General features: G+C 41.4%; 1 protein-coding gene across 2 annotated transcripts; it reads right to left on the reverse strand.

The window, feature by feature from the left end:
• Positions 1-8,599: 8,599 nt before the first annotated feature.
• LOC108003984 (protein hairy-like) lies at positions 8,600-15,103 on the reverse strand. Of its 2 annotated transcripts, XM_017066583.3 has the most exons (3): positions 14,652-15,103; positions 14,072-14,167; positions 8,600-10,438 (listed from the first exon to the last, which is right to left on the reverse strand). In XM_017066583.3, the coding sequence occupies exons 1-3, from the start codon at positions 14,742-14,744 to the stop codon at positions 9,263-9,265; spliced, it is 1,365 nt and encodes a 454-aa protein (XP_016922072.2). In that variant the 5' UTR covers positions 14,745-15,103; the 3' UTR covers positions 8,600-9,262. The 2 variants fall into 2 exon arrangements, with proteins under 2 accessions (XP_016922072.2, XP_061939502.1); XM_062083518.1 differs by lacking the exons at positions 14,072-14,167; positions 14,652-15,103 and adding an exon at positions 13,875-14,058.
• Between the last annotated feature and the right edge of the window lie 958 nt (positions 15,104-16,061).

Raw genomic sequence — 16,061 nt, forward strand, 5'->3', positions numbered from 1 at the left:
TAATGCTAAATGTAGCCTTTTGTTTGCACGGGTGTATGGGAGATTCGGGCGAGGCGACCGGCCGGCCGGCGAGGACTTTTTTCAAATGCTAAACGCGCGCTTCGTGCCCACCCATCTCCATGTGTGCCATCAGCTACGTGTGCCATCTACAGGGTCGCACCGAACGAGAAAGTCGACCGTCGGCGTGACGCGTCGCGACACATCGGCCCGGGACACATCCTACGCTCTTTTTCTTACTCTTTAGATTAATAGATTCGTTGCGCCGATTTGATCGATTGATCTTCTTTGTTCGACTTTTAGATTCGGCAAGGTATGGCGATCAGATTTCTCGTCAGATGAGATAGATCTTCGAAATAAAAAATACTGGAAAATTATTGGAAGATTTGTGAGGAAATAAATTTTCTTAATTAGGAGAAGGTATAAAAATATATCTCTCCGTACAGTTATTCCACAAAGTATGGGGAAGCTTTAACTTAAACGTTCGTTATATATTGTTCATATAATATAGTCCATCGCAAGAATCTTCAGATCCCAAATATTAACCGATCTTAATGAAATCGAAACTTCCAGAAGCCAGCAAACGGTAACACCATCAACAATTTGCCAAGAAATACTTTACCGAAATACCTTCGAGCACCATCCCAAAACGCGATCTTCTTCTTCGACCCTCTCTTCCCCGTCCTCGATACGGCGAATATTACCGATATGCCGTTTTCCTTATCTCGACCGTGGCGTGCAAGCGCTATCAAGAATCGGGGAAAGGGCGTGGATTTGGCCACAGCGTATCGAGAAGCCACCGGGTACGTGGAAAGCTATAATGCCAGCGAGGCATCGGTTCGGTTGTGTGCAGGTCTGTTTTTCGCGCAGCGACCGCCCGCGTTCTTTTGTGCCGCCCGTTATTGGTATTGGTTAGTGTCCGTTTCATCCGCGAGTCGGCGCTGGTGTGTGAGGGTGTAATATTTTTTACTCTTTCCGAACAGCCACCCCTACACCCGGACCCCCTTCGCCGCTCGCCGTTAGCCCGAGTCACGGACCTGTGTGAGAGGGGGGAGGGGGTTAGCCCCCTCGCCCCTTGCCCCCGAAATGGCTCCACGAAAGCGTCGCATTCGTATGCGTGGCTTCGATGGGTATTGATATATTATTCCCAATAGTTGGCGCTCCTTCTCCCTTCCTCTCCTTGCACTCGGCCACGCGCCCTCCTCTTCCAATCCAACCCCTCTTCCTTCGACCAATTCATCCGCCCTCCCTTCGCCTCTCTCTCTCTTCCACTCTCTTTCTTTCTCTCTCTCTCTCTCTCTCTTTTTTTTGGTCAGCACTCCGCGTTTTTTTCAATTATAATTCTTTTTCGTATCCAATCAATCATTAGTATTTCCATTGTCCTTCGGTATTTTCATTTGGCGTCGCGTTTCGAGCGAGACGGAACGAGGGCGATGGCGCGCGAGATGAACGAAGAGGGGGACACTCGATGGACAGAGGGGGTCGAAGTTTCGACGTGGGGCAAAGGGGGTTTCGGTCGGTTGGTTGTTTCAGCTAGCCCGTTTTCCGTGGCCCCCTTCTCGTGGCTCGTCGTCCTCGAGCCGTACACGTACGTTCCTGGTATAACGATGGCGTCGTCAGCGACGATTCGTTAATGCGATTGAATATTAATTCTCACTTTGTCGACGCCTCTCCACTTTTCCCGGTTATTTCTTCTTTTTCCTTTCTTTTTCTTTTTTTCTTTTCCTTTCTTTTGTTTTCCTCCTTCCTTCCTTCCTTCCTTCCTTTCTTTCTTTCTTTCTTCCTTTCTCCGCACGCCGATCTGTCCTCCTCCTCCCTTCTTCGTTCCTCTCTTCTTTTCTCTTACGCCTTTCCCCGTGTTTCTCTTTCCCCCCCTCTTTCTCTCTGTCTCTCTTTCACTCGATTCGTCCCTGTTCGATCCTCCCTTTCACCCTTCCCTGCTGCTTTCTGCACGCGATGCGGACTCGTCCGCCGCCGGACGAACACCGCGGATGACGTATACCCGTCACCGCTGACACATCTCATTGACGGGTGAAATAATAGATGGCTCGCTTCCTCGGACCGCTATAGCTCCGCGTTAACGATGTATGCAATCCTTTTTTGTCTATCGAACAACGTTAATACCCGCGCTAAGGACCCGGGAAAATGTTTGATACGATGATGATCAAGAGGCGGGGGCGAACATCCGGATGAACCGATGGAAGATAAACTTGTACGTTTCGTCGGATTTTCGCGCGGTGGTGGGCGAGCGTGGGTGGTGGAAGAGTCTAACGTGCGATTTGTCGTGAAATATTACGGCCCCTCGTTGGAGAAATATGCGGTCCTGTTTGGTGAAAAATGTGATCGTATGGCTGGGAAGATTTAAGGGTGGAATAATAATCCTGCTCGGTAAAATCGGTATCGGGGATAGTGTGTTTGGAACTAATATTTAGATTGTTTTAAAACTTTGTATCAATTCGCCAAGTTATCGAATTTTTTTTTTTTTGATTTCGGTTTTCGGATTTCGTAATAGTAATTTTTTTAAAGTAATAGAATCTTTCAAAACTCGAAGTATAGATGGATTAGCAAATTTGAAGTATTTCTTCGAGACGAGATGAGACTCAATTTAACGCCCATTAAACTTTCTAAAAAGTTTCCTAAAAAGTCTCTTTCGAAACCGGGGATACTCTATCTTCAAACGTGAACGAAATCGTCACGATCTCTTGAAGCAGGTTTTAAAAAGGCAAGAGAAAAAGAAAGTGGAAACAAAAGGCGGTACGTGGTAAGCAAGCGAGCAAACGGACAATTATTTTCGCTCGAACAGTGGAAAAAGAAAACGAGAACGAGGGAAAAATCAAACGGCACACTCGAAGGCCACCGGTAGGTTCGTGTTATTCGAGATACGTTAAGTAGAGATCCGTGGGTGTATACGCGAGACGGGAGAAAATAACGAGTCGAAAAGTGTAACGGACTGTTTCAAATGCGGTCTCGCGTTATCAGCGCTCCCTTTAGCACCTGAAAATTGCCTCGCGCTTTTTCCACGCGCGACGCACTTAATAAAACATGCTCGCGCTCCCCCCGCCCCTCGGACCTCCGCAACCCCTTCTCGGCTCCTCTCTCTCACCCGCACGCACACACTCTTGAATCGAGCATAACACGTATTTAACACAAATTCACGTTTTACACGGTAGCAACGTTCTGTTTTCCTTCCCCTTTCCCTCTTCTTTTTCCCTTGGTCACGCTTCAACACCTTTCCACCGTCCTCTTCTCTCTCTTTCGAGTTTTTGCACCGCATCGGGAACCGGTCCCTTTATCTTCCTTTCCTTCTCCCTTCCCCTCGCCTGTACACGCTCTGTCCTCGTTCTTCGCGCGCGCAAAAAAAAGGAAAGGCGGAAGGGGGGTTTGTTTCCTCCCTACGTTTCCACGTAGATCGCTCCTCTTCCCATCTACCACCGTGCGCCACCGTGCCGCCAGCCACCAAGGCTCTTGCCTCCCTCTTTCACCGTACCACGATGCAAAAGTTTCCAACTGCTCCAGCGACAGCCAAATAAATGTCTCTCCTACTCCTTGCTCCCCGACACTTCGCCCTCGCTCGCTACACTCGGCTAATTCGGCACGCGTACACCGGTAAAACTTCGTAAACGGCCACCCCCGTTGGGGGATGTTTGGAGATTGGACAATTGGTTCGGATTTTATTTCCGTTTCTCTTTCGCTTCTAAGGGGGTGGAACGAGGAGAGGGATCACGCTCCTCGTCCCACACCTCGGACCAACCCCTTCGAGGTGACTCGTTGCCGCTCGAATGAATTGAAATTCTTCTCCCGTGAAAATCTGTTGTATCGTTTTACCCATAATATAGGTTACGAACAGAGTTTATTAAGGATCTCTCTTCCCCTTCTTTCTCCCTTCTTCCATTTCTTTTCAATCTTACTCGATGTTCGAGCTACGACGAAAAGAATGGACTTTGAAAAAAATTTCCAAAATAATTTTAATCGAACATCGAATATATAGTAATCACGGCTCGTAACGAATTCTAATACACGAATACATTCGATCGGGCAGAACACGTGGAGAACGAAACGAAAAAGCGATGCCGTTAATTCCGGCAAGAAGACAGCGGACGCCGACGTTCCCATTAGCCGTATCAACTTTATTCAATAAAATCGTTCTCCCTTTCGCTGTCATAGCGGGGCGTTGCATGCACGCGACAGTCGCCGGTGTGTTCACGGCCGTGTGTACACGTTGTGTACACGGAGGAAAGGAAAGGGTATAGCACGATGCTGGTGCAAGAGGAGTGCCGCGGCTACGTAGAGCGTTGTTCTCGGCCGATGGGCGTGGACAAACGAGCGGAAAAATGGCGGGGTTTGGAAATGAGATTTGCTGGTAAACCGACAATTTATCGTAGGTATCTGCAAAAGCATCTCTTGACGTTCCTCTGACCAGAGTTATAATTAATACGCTCTCGTCACAGAGCGGCCGACCAATATTCCGTCGCGCCCGCACAAGCTTGTGCCCGCACACACACGCGCGCGTATATGTATATATATATATATATGTATATACATATATAATACACGTTTTACCAGCACGTTTCGTTTGTACAAATGGAAGAGAGAAAGATCGAGTGGGAAACGCGCGCACACCGATTTGTACGTGGAGCGCGGTCGCGCGCTCTGCCTCGCGCGCGGACTCGGCGCGTAACTGGTTGTTGATTAAGTTTGAATGACTGATGCCGCAAAAACACATTAAAACTTGAATGAGTACAGATGAAAATTTAGTCGCTAGGAATCAAGAGACCGCAGAGGCAAATGGCCTGGCAGCCGCACATACGCGCGGACTAAACCGCTTTCCTCTGCCCCTCTTCTTCCTCCGGATCGGCCGCGTCTCTCTGACCCCCGATCATCGGGATCCGTTATGGCCAGGACGAAATATAACAACGCGAAAAACACTCCGCGATTGCTATATACCGGCAGGCCGAGACACTCGCCCTCGGTTGACCACTGTGTAACGGAAACAACTTGCACCGATGATTTTCACTGGTGATTCCTCGATCTGCTGTCCCTTTCTCTCTCTCTCCTTCTCTCTCTCGATACGTGGATACCCCGTAGATGAATCGTTCATAGCGGGTTTTGCTACAAGTTTTTTTTTTCCCCTTGATGGAAAAGTGTGATGTGACAATTTATGGTATTTTCTTGAATTTTCTTTTTTTGTTTGGTGAAAAAGATGATAAAGGGGAGTTTTTGGATCGATGAGTTCGTGAAAGAGTCGGCAAGTATTTTCTTGCTTCGATTTTCGTGTGTTGAGATCGCGTCTTGATTGACGACGTCTTCGGATGACGGATTCACGCGTGAGAAATCGTATTGTTGAGTCGTTTAAATTCCTAAAGTTTATTAATAATTCTAGCGACTCTTTTCGTACAATGTTCACCAATTGTCGATTAAATCATCGATTAAAGCAAAGATCAGTTAAGAAGATCGCGTCGATGACGACTATAAGGATAAGGAACGAGAAACATGTCCTCGTTTCTCTTTTCTTCTCCTTCGTCTCGTATTACAGGCTCGCGTAACTATTTTCTGTTCCTCTGAAATTAGTTTACTTACAGAGAGTAATTGCTCCACCAAAGAGAGCTTATCGTCCTATCAATGATCGAGTTTGAAGAATCGATTTCGATCATTGAAAATGGATCGTGCCCCTTTCTTACTACGTTCTTCAGCCTCCTCCAGTTGGCAACTTGTAGATACTTGCAGTATCGACAACCACCTAAATAAATCACACGGGCTATCTCTTAAACTACGATAAAATTTAGAATCCACGGTATTTCTCCTCGAGATCTAACGTCGCAGTTAATTATTCACTCCCGTTCCCCAATAAAAAGAAAAAAAAAAGAAAAAAGAAAACAAACCACTCCCCCTCCCACTTCGATAACCCTAATTGGGGAAATTTACGTGGAACTTGTCCCTCGACGACGTTTATACCCGCATCCTATCATTCCTCATCCGAAGGAACACCATTTTTAACCTTGCCCGACGAGGGAAGAGGGGAAAACGCCAAATCGGGCAGAAACTCGAGAGACCCGATCGTTGCAACGATCCATCTCGTCCTCTCGAGTCCTCCTTCGATTGTCATAAAACAATTGGCCGGGAGAGATTATCGCGATCGATAGCCTCGTAAATACTTCAAAGATCGATCGGAAATCGCAAATCCAGTTTACCGACCGATCCGTGGATGGGAATGGGCATCCATCAATGTGCGGCCAATAGTAAAACGGTCGATTAGGGGGGGAGGGGGGTGGGCAAGTGGAGCAGAGAAAAGGTATCGGTTAGCCATCGGATAGCTGATCGTTTCCGTAATAAAAATCGTCAACCAGATCGTAGCTCACGCACCGATACCGCTGCCGCGCCACACTCCAATCACCCAATCAGCTTCGTTCCCATCGTTTAATGTATTCAAATGTAAGCGGTAGCAGTGTTTATGTCTTGACATTGCAAATTGTGCCGGCTAACCCATAACTTATAGTAATTGCTCCGCGCCGTAGTAATTATTTATACACGTGATACGCCGTATAGATGTTATACCATCTTTTACTCTCTCTCTCTCCCTCTCCCTCTCCCTCTCTCTCTTTCTCTTTCTGTCTCGCATAAACGCGTCTGTCTTCTTCGACGATGGTTGTTCCAACCACGGGGTATCTGTATCTCGGATGCTATAATTGTGAAGCGTGAATATCGAGGGGGAGAGGGGCTACGTCTCGCGATATTAATCTCGGTGCAGCGCGCCGACGAATCGGCGACTTCGATGCCTCGCGCCACAGACAAGACGGAATCCGGTGCGCGGAAGGAAAAAGTGGTGATCAATGTGGCCGTTTTGTTTTGTCGTGGTTATTCTACTTCGACGTTGTAATATGTTGCGAGAAAAGTGAACAGTGTAGATGGAAAATTCTTCTCGATGAACGAGGAGTTAAGATGATGTAAGATATTTATTAATTGATGGAGGAATATGTATATCGTAACTGGACTTATTCTATTTTTTTGATAGTTTAACAAATGATTTGTGGAGAATTTAAAGCGTCGATGGAAATTCTGTGATTGAAATTTGTTTCTCTTACGCGAAAGAAATTGTTGTAGGATTACTCGAGGCGTTTTTGAAGTAAAAATGATGATTCGTTTTAAACGGATCTTTTGTGTATATTTTTGGGAAAAAATATATTGAAATTCGAGTTTCTTTCTTATTATTATATTCTTGTGAATCATATTTGTAAGAAAGTTATATTATAATATCGATAAAATTAACATATGGCTTATATGGTTAATCACTTTGATTCTAAAAATTGTAATAAATATTAGATCATGTCAATTTAAAGTTTGTGTATTATATGGGATAATCAAAATTTTTTTATTCTTGTGTTTTATTTTTAAATAATACTTTTAAGTAATAAAAAAGAATATTTTTTAAATTAAAAAGAAACTAAATTTCGTAATAAATAATAATAAAAAACAATATAATAAAATCAAAAAATTTTTTTATTTATAGATTTCAATTCCCATGTTATGTTAATATTAAAATTATTCATAACGCAATAATTATAATATATTACCTTGCAAAACAGGTATAAAACTGCTAGCAATCTTAAAACACTTTATAGCGTATGTGTAAATATCAATTTTAGAGAAATTCTATCTTCAAATTTTATTACGCTATCTATTAACGGAAGAACCATAATAAATATTGACTTATCGTTTAAAATAAATTATATATATTCATATTAATAAAAGAATATTAGAAATTTTTCGAAATGAGAAAAAACTTTTTCGAGAAATATAGACGGGAGTGCATATACATTTGTTCCCGATACTACCGTGGTGCCATCTCGTTCGACGGAATGGAACTTGCATTCGTGAAAAAAAAATCGCGTCAATTTTTTCGAAAACATATCCATCCTTTTCCAACCGTTATCGTTAACTATATAATCGATATACCTGGAAAAATTTAATCTCTGCTTGAAATAAGAAAAATGATCCGTGATATAGACGTAGCACGTGACTCACGTATCGATAGATTCGAAGGAAATTACCGTGTTCCCATATTTTGATGTCATAAATCTAGGCCGAAATTAAGAATTTCAGCGACTAGAAGGGAAGACGAGCTCGTTCGTCCGGGCAAGCGCTAAGGGCATTCAACAAATTTCACGGTGTCTGTCGATAAATCAGTTTAAGCATTCAGTCGATGAGAAAGGGGGTGGTTTTGCGGTGTAACAGGTGGTTGAAATTCTCATTCGCCGCGCCTTTTTACTCCTTTATCGGCAAAAAAGGAAAGAATAAGTTCCAGTTTATGAATCGGAGCGCGTTTAACGCTTCTTAAAAGGATAAAGCTGCCCCGACGGCTTTTTCAACGAGGGAAATTGCTCAGCCTTTTACGAGACTGCGGGACATATCGATGGTGAGACCAACCTCAGACGATTTTTTCTCCTTTTTTCTTCTTATCCTTTTACCTTCTCCGCATCTAATGAAATTTATATATCATCAGCGGAAATTCCTTTCCTTGCGGCGATTTTTATCGGTCTCTTTCCATCGACATGGGACAGACAAGGGGCGAAGAAGAAAGAAAATATGAGAAAAAAAAATTCGTTATTGGTGAACATGAAATTTATCACAAACTGGCGACAATTAACTTAATTCATAAACGACGGTTGGGATTTTTAACGGAAAACATCACTCTTACAAAAGATTCTTAGATTTAAGGATGAAAATTATAATAATTAAATAAGATCGAGGATTATTTACAGGATTATTCACAATGAAAACTTATTGTATAACGGTACAAGTTAAAGCTTGAAAGTCTTCGTATGCGAGGATACAGAGTTGTTTGTTTCCTATTCTCGAGTCTTTACGACTTTACATTGAATTCAATCTTATCGTTCTCTTCCGTTAAATACTATATTAAGTTATTATAACACTAATTTTAACACTATATTAAATTACTACATCTGACGAAAGACTTACGTTAATACAATTTATGATTCTTAATTGTAATACATGCATGATAATGACAAAAGATTAATTTTAATTATCTTTTAAAAATGAACAATATCTTTTCACAAGGCACAATTTTCTATTAGAAGAATGATCAATGATCGTTAGAAATCGTCCATTTTTGTAAAACTAAGATACAACTTACATTTGTAATACTTATTTGTACTGAACAATGTTTCTTATTCTTCCATGCATTCGCGTTAACTTAAAAAAAGAAGAAAAAAAAAGAGAAAGAAAAGATACAATAGAAGAAATGTTTAAATCACCAAGGCCTCCACATATCGCCATTGGTGCCAGAAGAACCAGCGATAGCTGCAAATTTGATAGGATTAGGATTAGAATTTCTATTAGCGGAACAAGTCGGTCTGCTGGACAAATCCTCTACGGAAATCGGCTGATCTCCCTCGGATTTTAGATGACCATTAGAAGAATTCATGGTAGAACTGATAGCTTCTTGATACCTAGCTTTCTTATCTGAGATTGCTAGAAGACCATCCGAATTGTGTCTCTTGATAGCTTCTTTCCTTGGTGGCAAGGAACCGGTACAATTATACGTCTTATCGGTGATCACAGAAAGAGGTTGTCTCAAATTCTGCATTCCATTACTGTTCAATGACTCGGAAGAGTCAGCAATCTCTTTTCTGTAACCAATATCCGATTTGGTTTCCAAGAAAGTTGACACTGGTGATTTGCTATCGCTGGTCGAGCTAATCTGCGGCTTCTGTGTCTCTGGGGAAGAAGAGAAACTCTTAGACGAAGCTGGACTCTGACCGGGAACTTTAAACTGACGTTCTTGATGATTAGGAGAATTTGCTTGAGGATAATGTTCAGATTGATGACTTTCTTCGCCGTAACTGGACGTAGACGTTGATGGGCTCAGTAGAGGGCTTTGCGGCCTGTGGATGGAGGTGAAAGCAGAAGAGCGACTTATTTTTGAAATTGACTCGGGGGCCGGTGGAAAAAAAGGAAAATTCGCCGAGATGGTAGCCGATTGTGGCACCAAAAGTGCTAATTCTCCGGTAGGCAGCCTGCTAGGTATCAATTGAACGCCGTTTGGTATTTGTATCCTCGCACTTCCATTATTATTCTCGTCGCCATTCTGGAAATCGCTCTGGAAACCGACCTTCACCTCCGGATAGAGCCGTTCCGGCATGTAGGGCACGTAGTGGCTGTAGAATGGCGCCATTTGCTGCAGATTACTAACACAGTTGTTCAAATGTGATACCAGTCGTTGCTTCACAACAGGGTCGACGTTCTCGAGGTGGCTGACGTACCGCGATACTTCGGTAGCACATTCAGAAAATCCGGAACGGAATTTCGTTAGCACCGCCGGATCGGTAGCGACCGCCGTGCTCAATTGCTGACGCTGTACCGCCTGTAAATGCTTCACCGTCATCTCGAGGATATCGGCCTTCTCGAGTTTCGAATGCCTGGCCGGCTATAAAAAAAGAATATTACGCGTTAATAATTCATTATTCGTGTCATGTGAATATATTATTTAATTAAATTCAATTTTCTACCATTATATTTGGAATCTTTATTAATTTTTTCGTATAATACGATAGGGTAAAAAATGATCCTAGAACGCAGTCGGCAATGCAGGGAATCGATATATCTTGTTGTTCGACGAGAAATGCAGATCTGCTTTGTCGATACCTGTCTTATCGACACTTGCTTTATCGGTAACAACTAGAGAAGAAAGAAACTACAGAATGGAAAGATCATTTTCAACTTGTCCAATGCATAGCAATCAGAATTGTTGCCCGAGGGTATTATGTGTACCGATTGCTCATCTAAGAAGTCCGTGATGCTTCAGTAACGCCCACGTAATTGACTTGATACGAACCTGTTACCGTAATAACAGGCTATCAACTTCGGTAGCTAGTATAGGACAATTTTGTAGTTAGCCTAAGGCCGCGTGTGTTATATTCTAAGAGAATTTCTTCGTTATTTTCTATCGCGTAATTTCTGAGTCACTTTTATCGCATATAAATCGTTTTTTAAACGATCGAGATGAAACCACTTACGGCGAATGACGTTCACATAAACGAGAAACCATATGCGTTTCTTCTCGAAGCGAAACAGTTGGAAACAAAAAAAAAAAAGAAAAGAAAAGAAACCGTCGTGGGAATTTGTTAAAAGTTCGAAAGTGTCTCGAAAAACCTTTTTTTCTTTTTCCATGCTAGAGAGCACAACACCAGCCCTTTCAATATTCCTCGGATTGCCACCAGCTTTTAAAGGATCGATCGCTCAATACCGATGCAGTTCTACAACTTAGAAATTCTATTGTGCCCTTTCTGCACCACGATCCTCATCTCAGGATCAGCCGAGTGCTCGCATTTTTATGGTAAACTAGCGGTCACCTTTAAAATAGGCGTGGGAGTCGAAGAAGAGATCGCTTACACAGCCCATTGAAGCACTTCTCTTCCCCTATTCTCCCTTGAACGAGCTACTATTCGAATGGGAACAATTTCACAAACAAGATCAAGCCTATTCCAAACAACAAATTACATCAATTATTTTTTATTGCAAAAATATATTATTGTTTCCTTGATTATTCAAATAAATTCTCACACAAAAATTTCGCTATGTAAGATTTCCATTATTAATAATCAGAAAGAATAATTTTTTGACATCTGAAATTATATACATTAATTCTTAGTATCTAAAAGAATATTTAATTAAAATTAAAAATATTAAAAATATTCTGATTTCGAAGAAATCATTATTCCTTTAAGAAAATTCAAAATGCTCGTGATGTGTTCTGTCAAACTAAATTCAGACCTGTTCGTTGGATCTCATCTCCAGTAAACATCTTATTAACATCGATGAAAAGAAGAAAAGAATCGATGTGGAAATCGGTTTTTCCCGTACACGAATTCGACACCGGAGGAGGGTCGAAACACCTGCTAAAAGAGCAACTGAAAAGGCAAAGGCGTCGAGAACATTCTCTTTTTTCCCCTTACGATTTTCTTTTTTACGCCGATCGCCTCCGTCCTCGCGAAGCTGGATCCTTAAAAGATGATACGGTCAACAAAGGAAGGCTGCAACCCGAGATGAGATTTTTTTTTTCCTCTTCATAATAATTATTTTCGAGGTTCCCACGAACGCGGGGGGCGTTTCGAACGGGCGAACGGGACGGACATTGGAGCGAGCAGGTAACGGAAGTCATTTGGACGTGGAGGAGAGAACGGTGAGAGCGTCTCTCTCGTTATGGTCCTGTCTGAGAAATCAATCTCGATGGATCGAGTTACGCGACGAAGAATGGTCAGGCGAATGCTCAGAGGAAATCTAACAATTTTTCATTTTCTAAATCTATCTTTCTGCCACCTTCAAATCTGTTACCATTCTTATTATTTTTTATTCATCGTGTTGAATTAAAATTTGGAGTTTACTTTAGCTTCCTTGCTATATCTTTTAATCGTATGGATTTTTCGAGACTTTTTTAATTCTCAAAGAAGTCAATTTATAATTGTTTGCTTATCAATTCAAAATTAGCGATTATTACGCAAGAGGATACAAATATTCTCTAGTATATTTACGTAATTTTGAAAGATAACTATCACTTTCTGTATCTTTAATATTCGAAATTCGAAAGTTTTCAAAATTTTTCCATATTTTGACGTGAAAGAAGAATCAAGAGTTCCTTCTCAACATCTCTATCGACTCAACAAATTTTCCGCTTCTCAAATATATCAAATTATTAAAATTTTCCAGTTGAGCTTGTCCAAAATTCGAAACTAACATAATTAAAATCTGGGATTAAACGGAATGTGGTCAACACCGGTTGGGCACATCGCTGAATTCGGACTCGAGTGCCATTCTGGAGTCTCGAACGGAGATTACGGTGTTGGTAGAGGACTTCCACCATCCGTTCCCACGGCGAGGCATCTAAAACCTAAAACAAAACCTGTCCACCTCCTGCTACCGCTAGATCCCCGATTCCATGCCTATCCACGATTGAAAAACAAATCGTGTCGCGCAAGAGGAAGGCGGCGAGGGAAAAAGGAGATGGCCTGATCAAACACTTCTAGCCAACATCCGCTGCTGCGGCCTCTTCCTATCAGTTTAATTAAAAGATCGACTCTTGACCTTTATGCCAACGGTACCGAAACAATCTCGACCGGTTCATGCCCCATATAACTCATCTGACGATTATTATTTCGACCAACTTCAATTGTCACTTGAGGACACACTGCTCCGTGTTTGCGAATCATGATACGAGGCGGATTGGCCAAAGAAATTTCAATCTCGTGACGAATTATTGCAAGTTGTAAGAGTCTCTGTTACTCTGACATTGAGGCTCTCTGATTCTATTCTGCTGATTCAACGTTCCATAATTTACCAACGATTCCTCCTCGATTATTATTTTTAATCGCTCTCATATAATTCGTATTTTCACGAATTCATTCATTTCCTCTAAAAGAGATTAATAAACGTAAATCTCGGAGGTATTTCATTTCAAAAAAAAAATTAGCAATTCGAGGAAAAATAACAAACGAAAAAAGAAAAAAAAATCAAAGAATCACATCGACAGGGCAAATAGTCAACGATTTCGTTCCGAAACGTATCAAAAATCATGGGGAGAATCTCGTATCGCGATCCATCAATGAAATCTCCGTCACTCGAAGTGGAAACGAGAAAAAAAATCTCTTGTTTCGTTCCGGTTGACAAGAGAGGTTGCGCATATTTTCGCGTTATCTCCTGCAAACCCGTATCACGTCACCAGATAAAGTCGTGCACCGGTCACGTTTCCCGCGACACGTTTCGGACGCCGGTGACAATGTGGATATCGTGAGCATTTGACTGAAATCACGCGTGTAGATGCTCTCTCTCTTTCTCTCTCTTTCTCACACACACACACACTTACTCACTCACTCACAGTTGATACGTGTTCGTCCCTGGCAAAGAATTCCATGGCACTCGTCGTTTCGAGGCTCGATTAAGCGATTAAAACACTTTGTGTTTGCGATCACGCGACGTGTAATTGGTTGGATCGATACCGCGAAAATCACTGTTATCGAGGGATTGATATATGAGGCACGACAGATGGACAATCTATGCTACTCACGTCTTTTTTCATCGCCTCGAGTATCAGGCTCTTCAGCTCGTCCAGGCATTGATTTATCCGTGCACGCCTCCTCTTCTCCATGATCGGCTTGTTGCTCTGCAATTGGGGAATTATTTCGGTTATGGGACACGTTCATCGCGACTCCTTCAGATTTCGATCGTATATCGTTTCTCAGAATGTGATTTGTGAGAATTTGATAGTTTCATCGAGGCGAATGAGAGAGAACGAAAGTTTAAAATTAATGACAATTTAATAAATGGATGTTTCCAGGATTTGACTATGGTCGATTTGCAAAGCTAGTTAATAGTTTGACATTGTAAAAATAGACACAGTTTGTCTCGCTATATTATCTGTTTTAAACAAATTGGCAAAATATATCTATTTTTAGATAAATACAAAAAAAAAAAATGTCGAAAAAGGAACGGGCAATTATTCTCGAATTTTTAGTACTGAACATATCCATCCAAAAAAAAGATAACGATGAAAAATTCTGCAGTGACACTATCGACTGAATCTCCGCGCTTTGCTATCCTCCACAATTCCACGGCCTTAAAAAAAAAAAATCCAAACTAATTTTTACCCTGCGCAACTCCGCCTTGGTCATCCCTGGCTGCGTATGAGATTCAAGCTCCTCCTCGCTGCCTGACATCTTGTAATTATAATAATCCACCATTGATGCACTCTCTGTAGTTGATCGAATCACTATAACGAATCACCACACAGCACGAACGAACGATTTCCAACACGTAAATAAATCGCCTTTTGTTATTTTTCCCTTATTAGTAATCCAAGATCCCACGTGAAACTTGAATCAACAACAATACTACGCACTTTTTCGAATTTTTGTGTTCGTTGTGCGTTCACATACGTGTGATCTTTCACGTATTCTCGCCTCTCATCGTTGAAACAAAACTGAAACTTTGTAGAAGTTTTGCGGTGAAAGGGGGATGATCGCCGGCTACCGGCGACGTCCCTCTTGGGGTGTGGAGGGTAACTGTTTGACGTTTTCGATTTCGAAGACCGCATGCCGATGCACTCACCGTGTCTAGAGTGGGGTGAAGTGCGTTCTGGAGTGGGGTTCCGGGATAGAATCGGTAGAGGGGAGGTCCTCGGGTCCTCCTGAGACCTGTTGATGTGTGGGAATTCACGCCGTCCCCTGGGACACGGCGATATAGTCTCCTTCGAAATTTGAGTCTCTCTCCTTTGGTGCTCCTTTCATCGTCTTACACGCAGCTCTTTTCCTCGATGGGAGACGCGATGGAGGAAAAAAAATTTGAAGAAAGATGAGTAGTAGTACTACGTAGCGTTCGTGAACTTTGCACGACTTTTATATTAGACAGAGAGAGTTTTGTTCGGATGTACGTGGTGATTAGTTTAAAAAAATAGAAATTTAAAATTTGGATATAGGATAAATCACAAAGAATCTTAATGGAGACGAAAAATAAATTAAATAATGAAAGAATAAATTTGCACGTATAAAATATTGAAGAAAGATTATTTTAGAATTCTTTATTTTCTTTGTAGAATATATATATAACAGAATCTGAACAAAATATACATAATTTACGTAAAAATATCTAGTTTTATAATCACAATAATATATAATTAAAAGTAATTTACGTTACGGTATAGTACAGTAATTTCCAAGAGTCATAGTCGTTTTATATAAGACAATAATAATAGTTAGATAATAAATACAACGTACTGTAATGTTGATAGTATCGATGAAATGTATTCTGATAAATCTTTCTATTATTATAAGCAAGGCCAATTGTAGTATCTACCATTATCTCGTATCTCTAGAAGAAAGAAAGAAAAAAAATATATATACATCGAATTAAAAATCTTCGAACCTTCATTCTTTTAATTCTCTTCCTCTCAATCATACCTACATACACCTATACAACACTAACAGAAAATTTAAAAAAGATTTCTCCTGCTATATCAAAAAAAAAAAAAAAAAAAAGAAAGAATCTTAAAATCTTTTTCC

Source organism: Apis cerana, linkage group LG13 (assembly GCF_029169275.1).
Source record: "Apis cerana isolate GH-2021 linkage group LG13, AcerK_1.0, whole genome shotgun sequence".
Classification (NCBI taxonomy): domain Eukaryota; kingdom Metazoa; phylum Arthropoda; class Insecta; order Hymenoptera; family Apidae; genus Apis; species Apis cerana.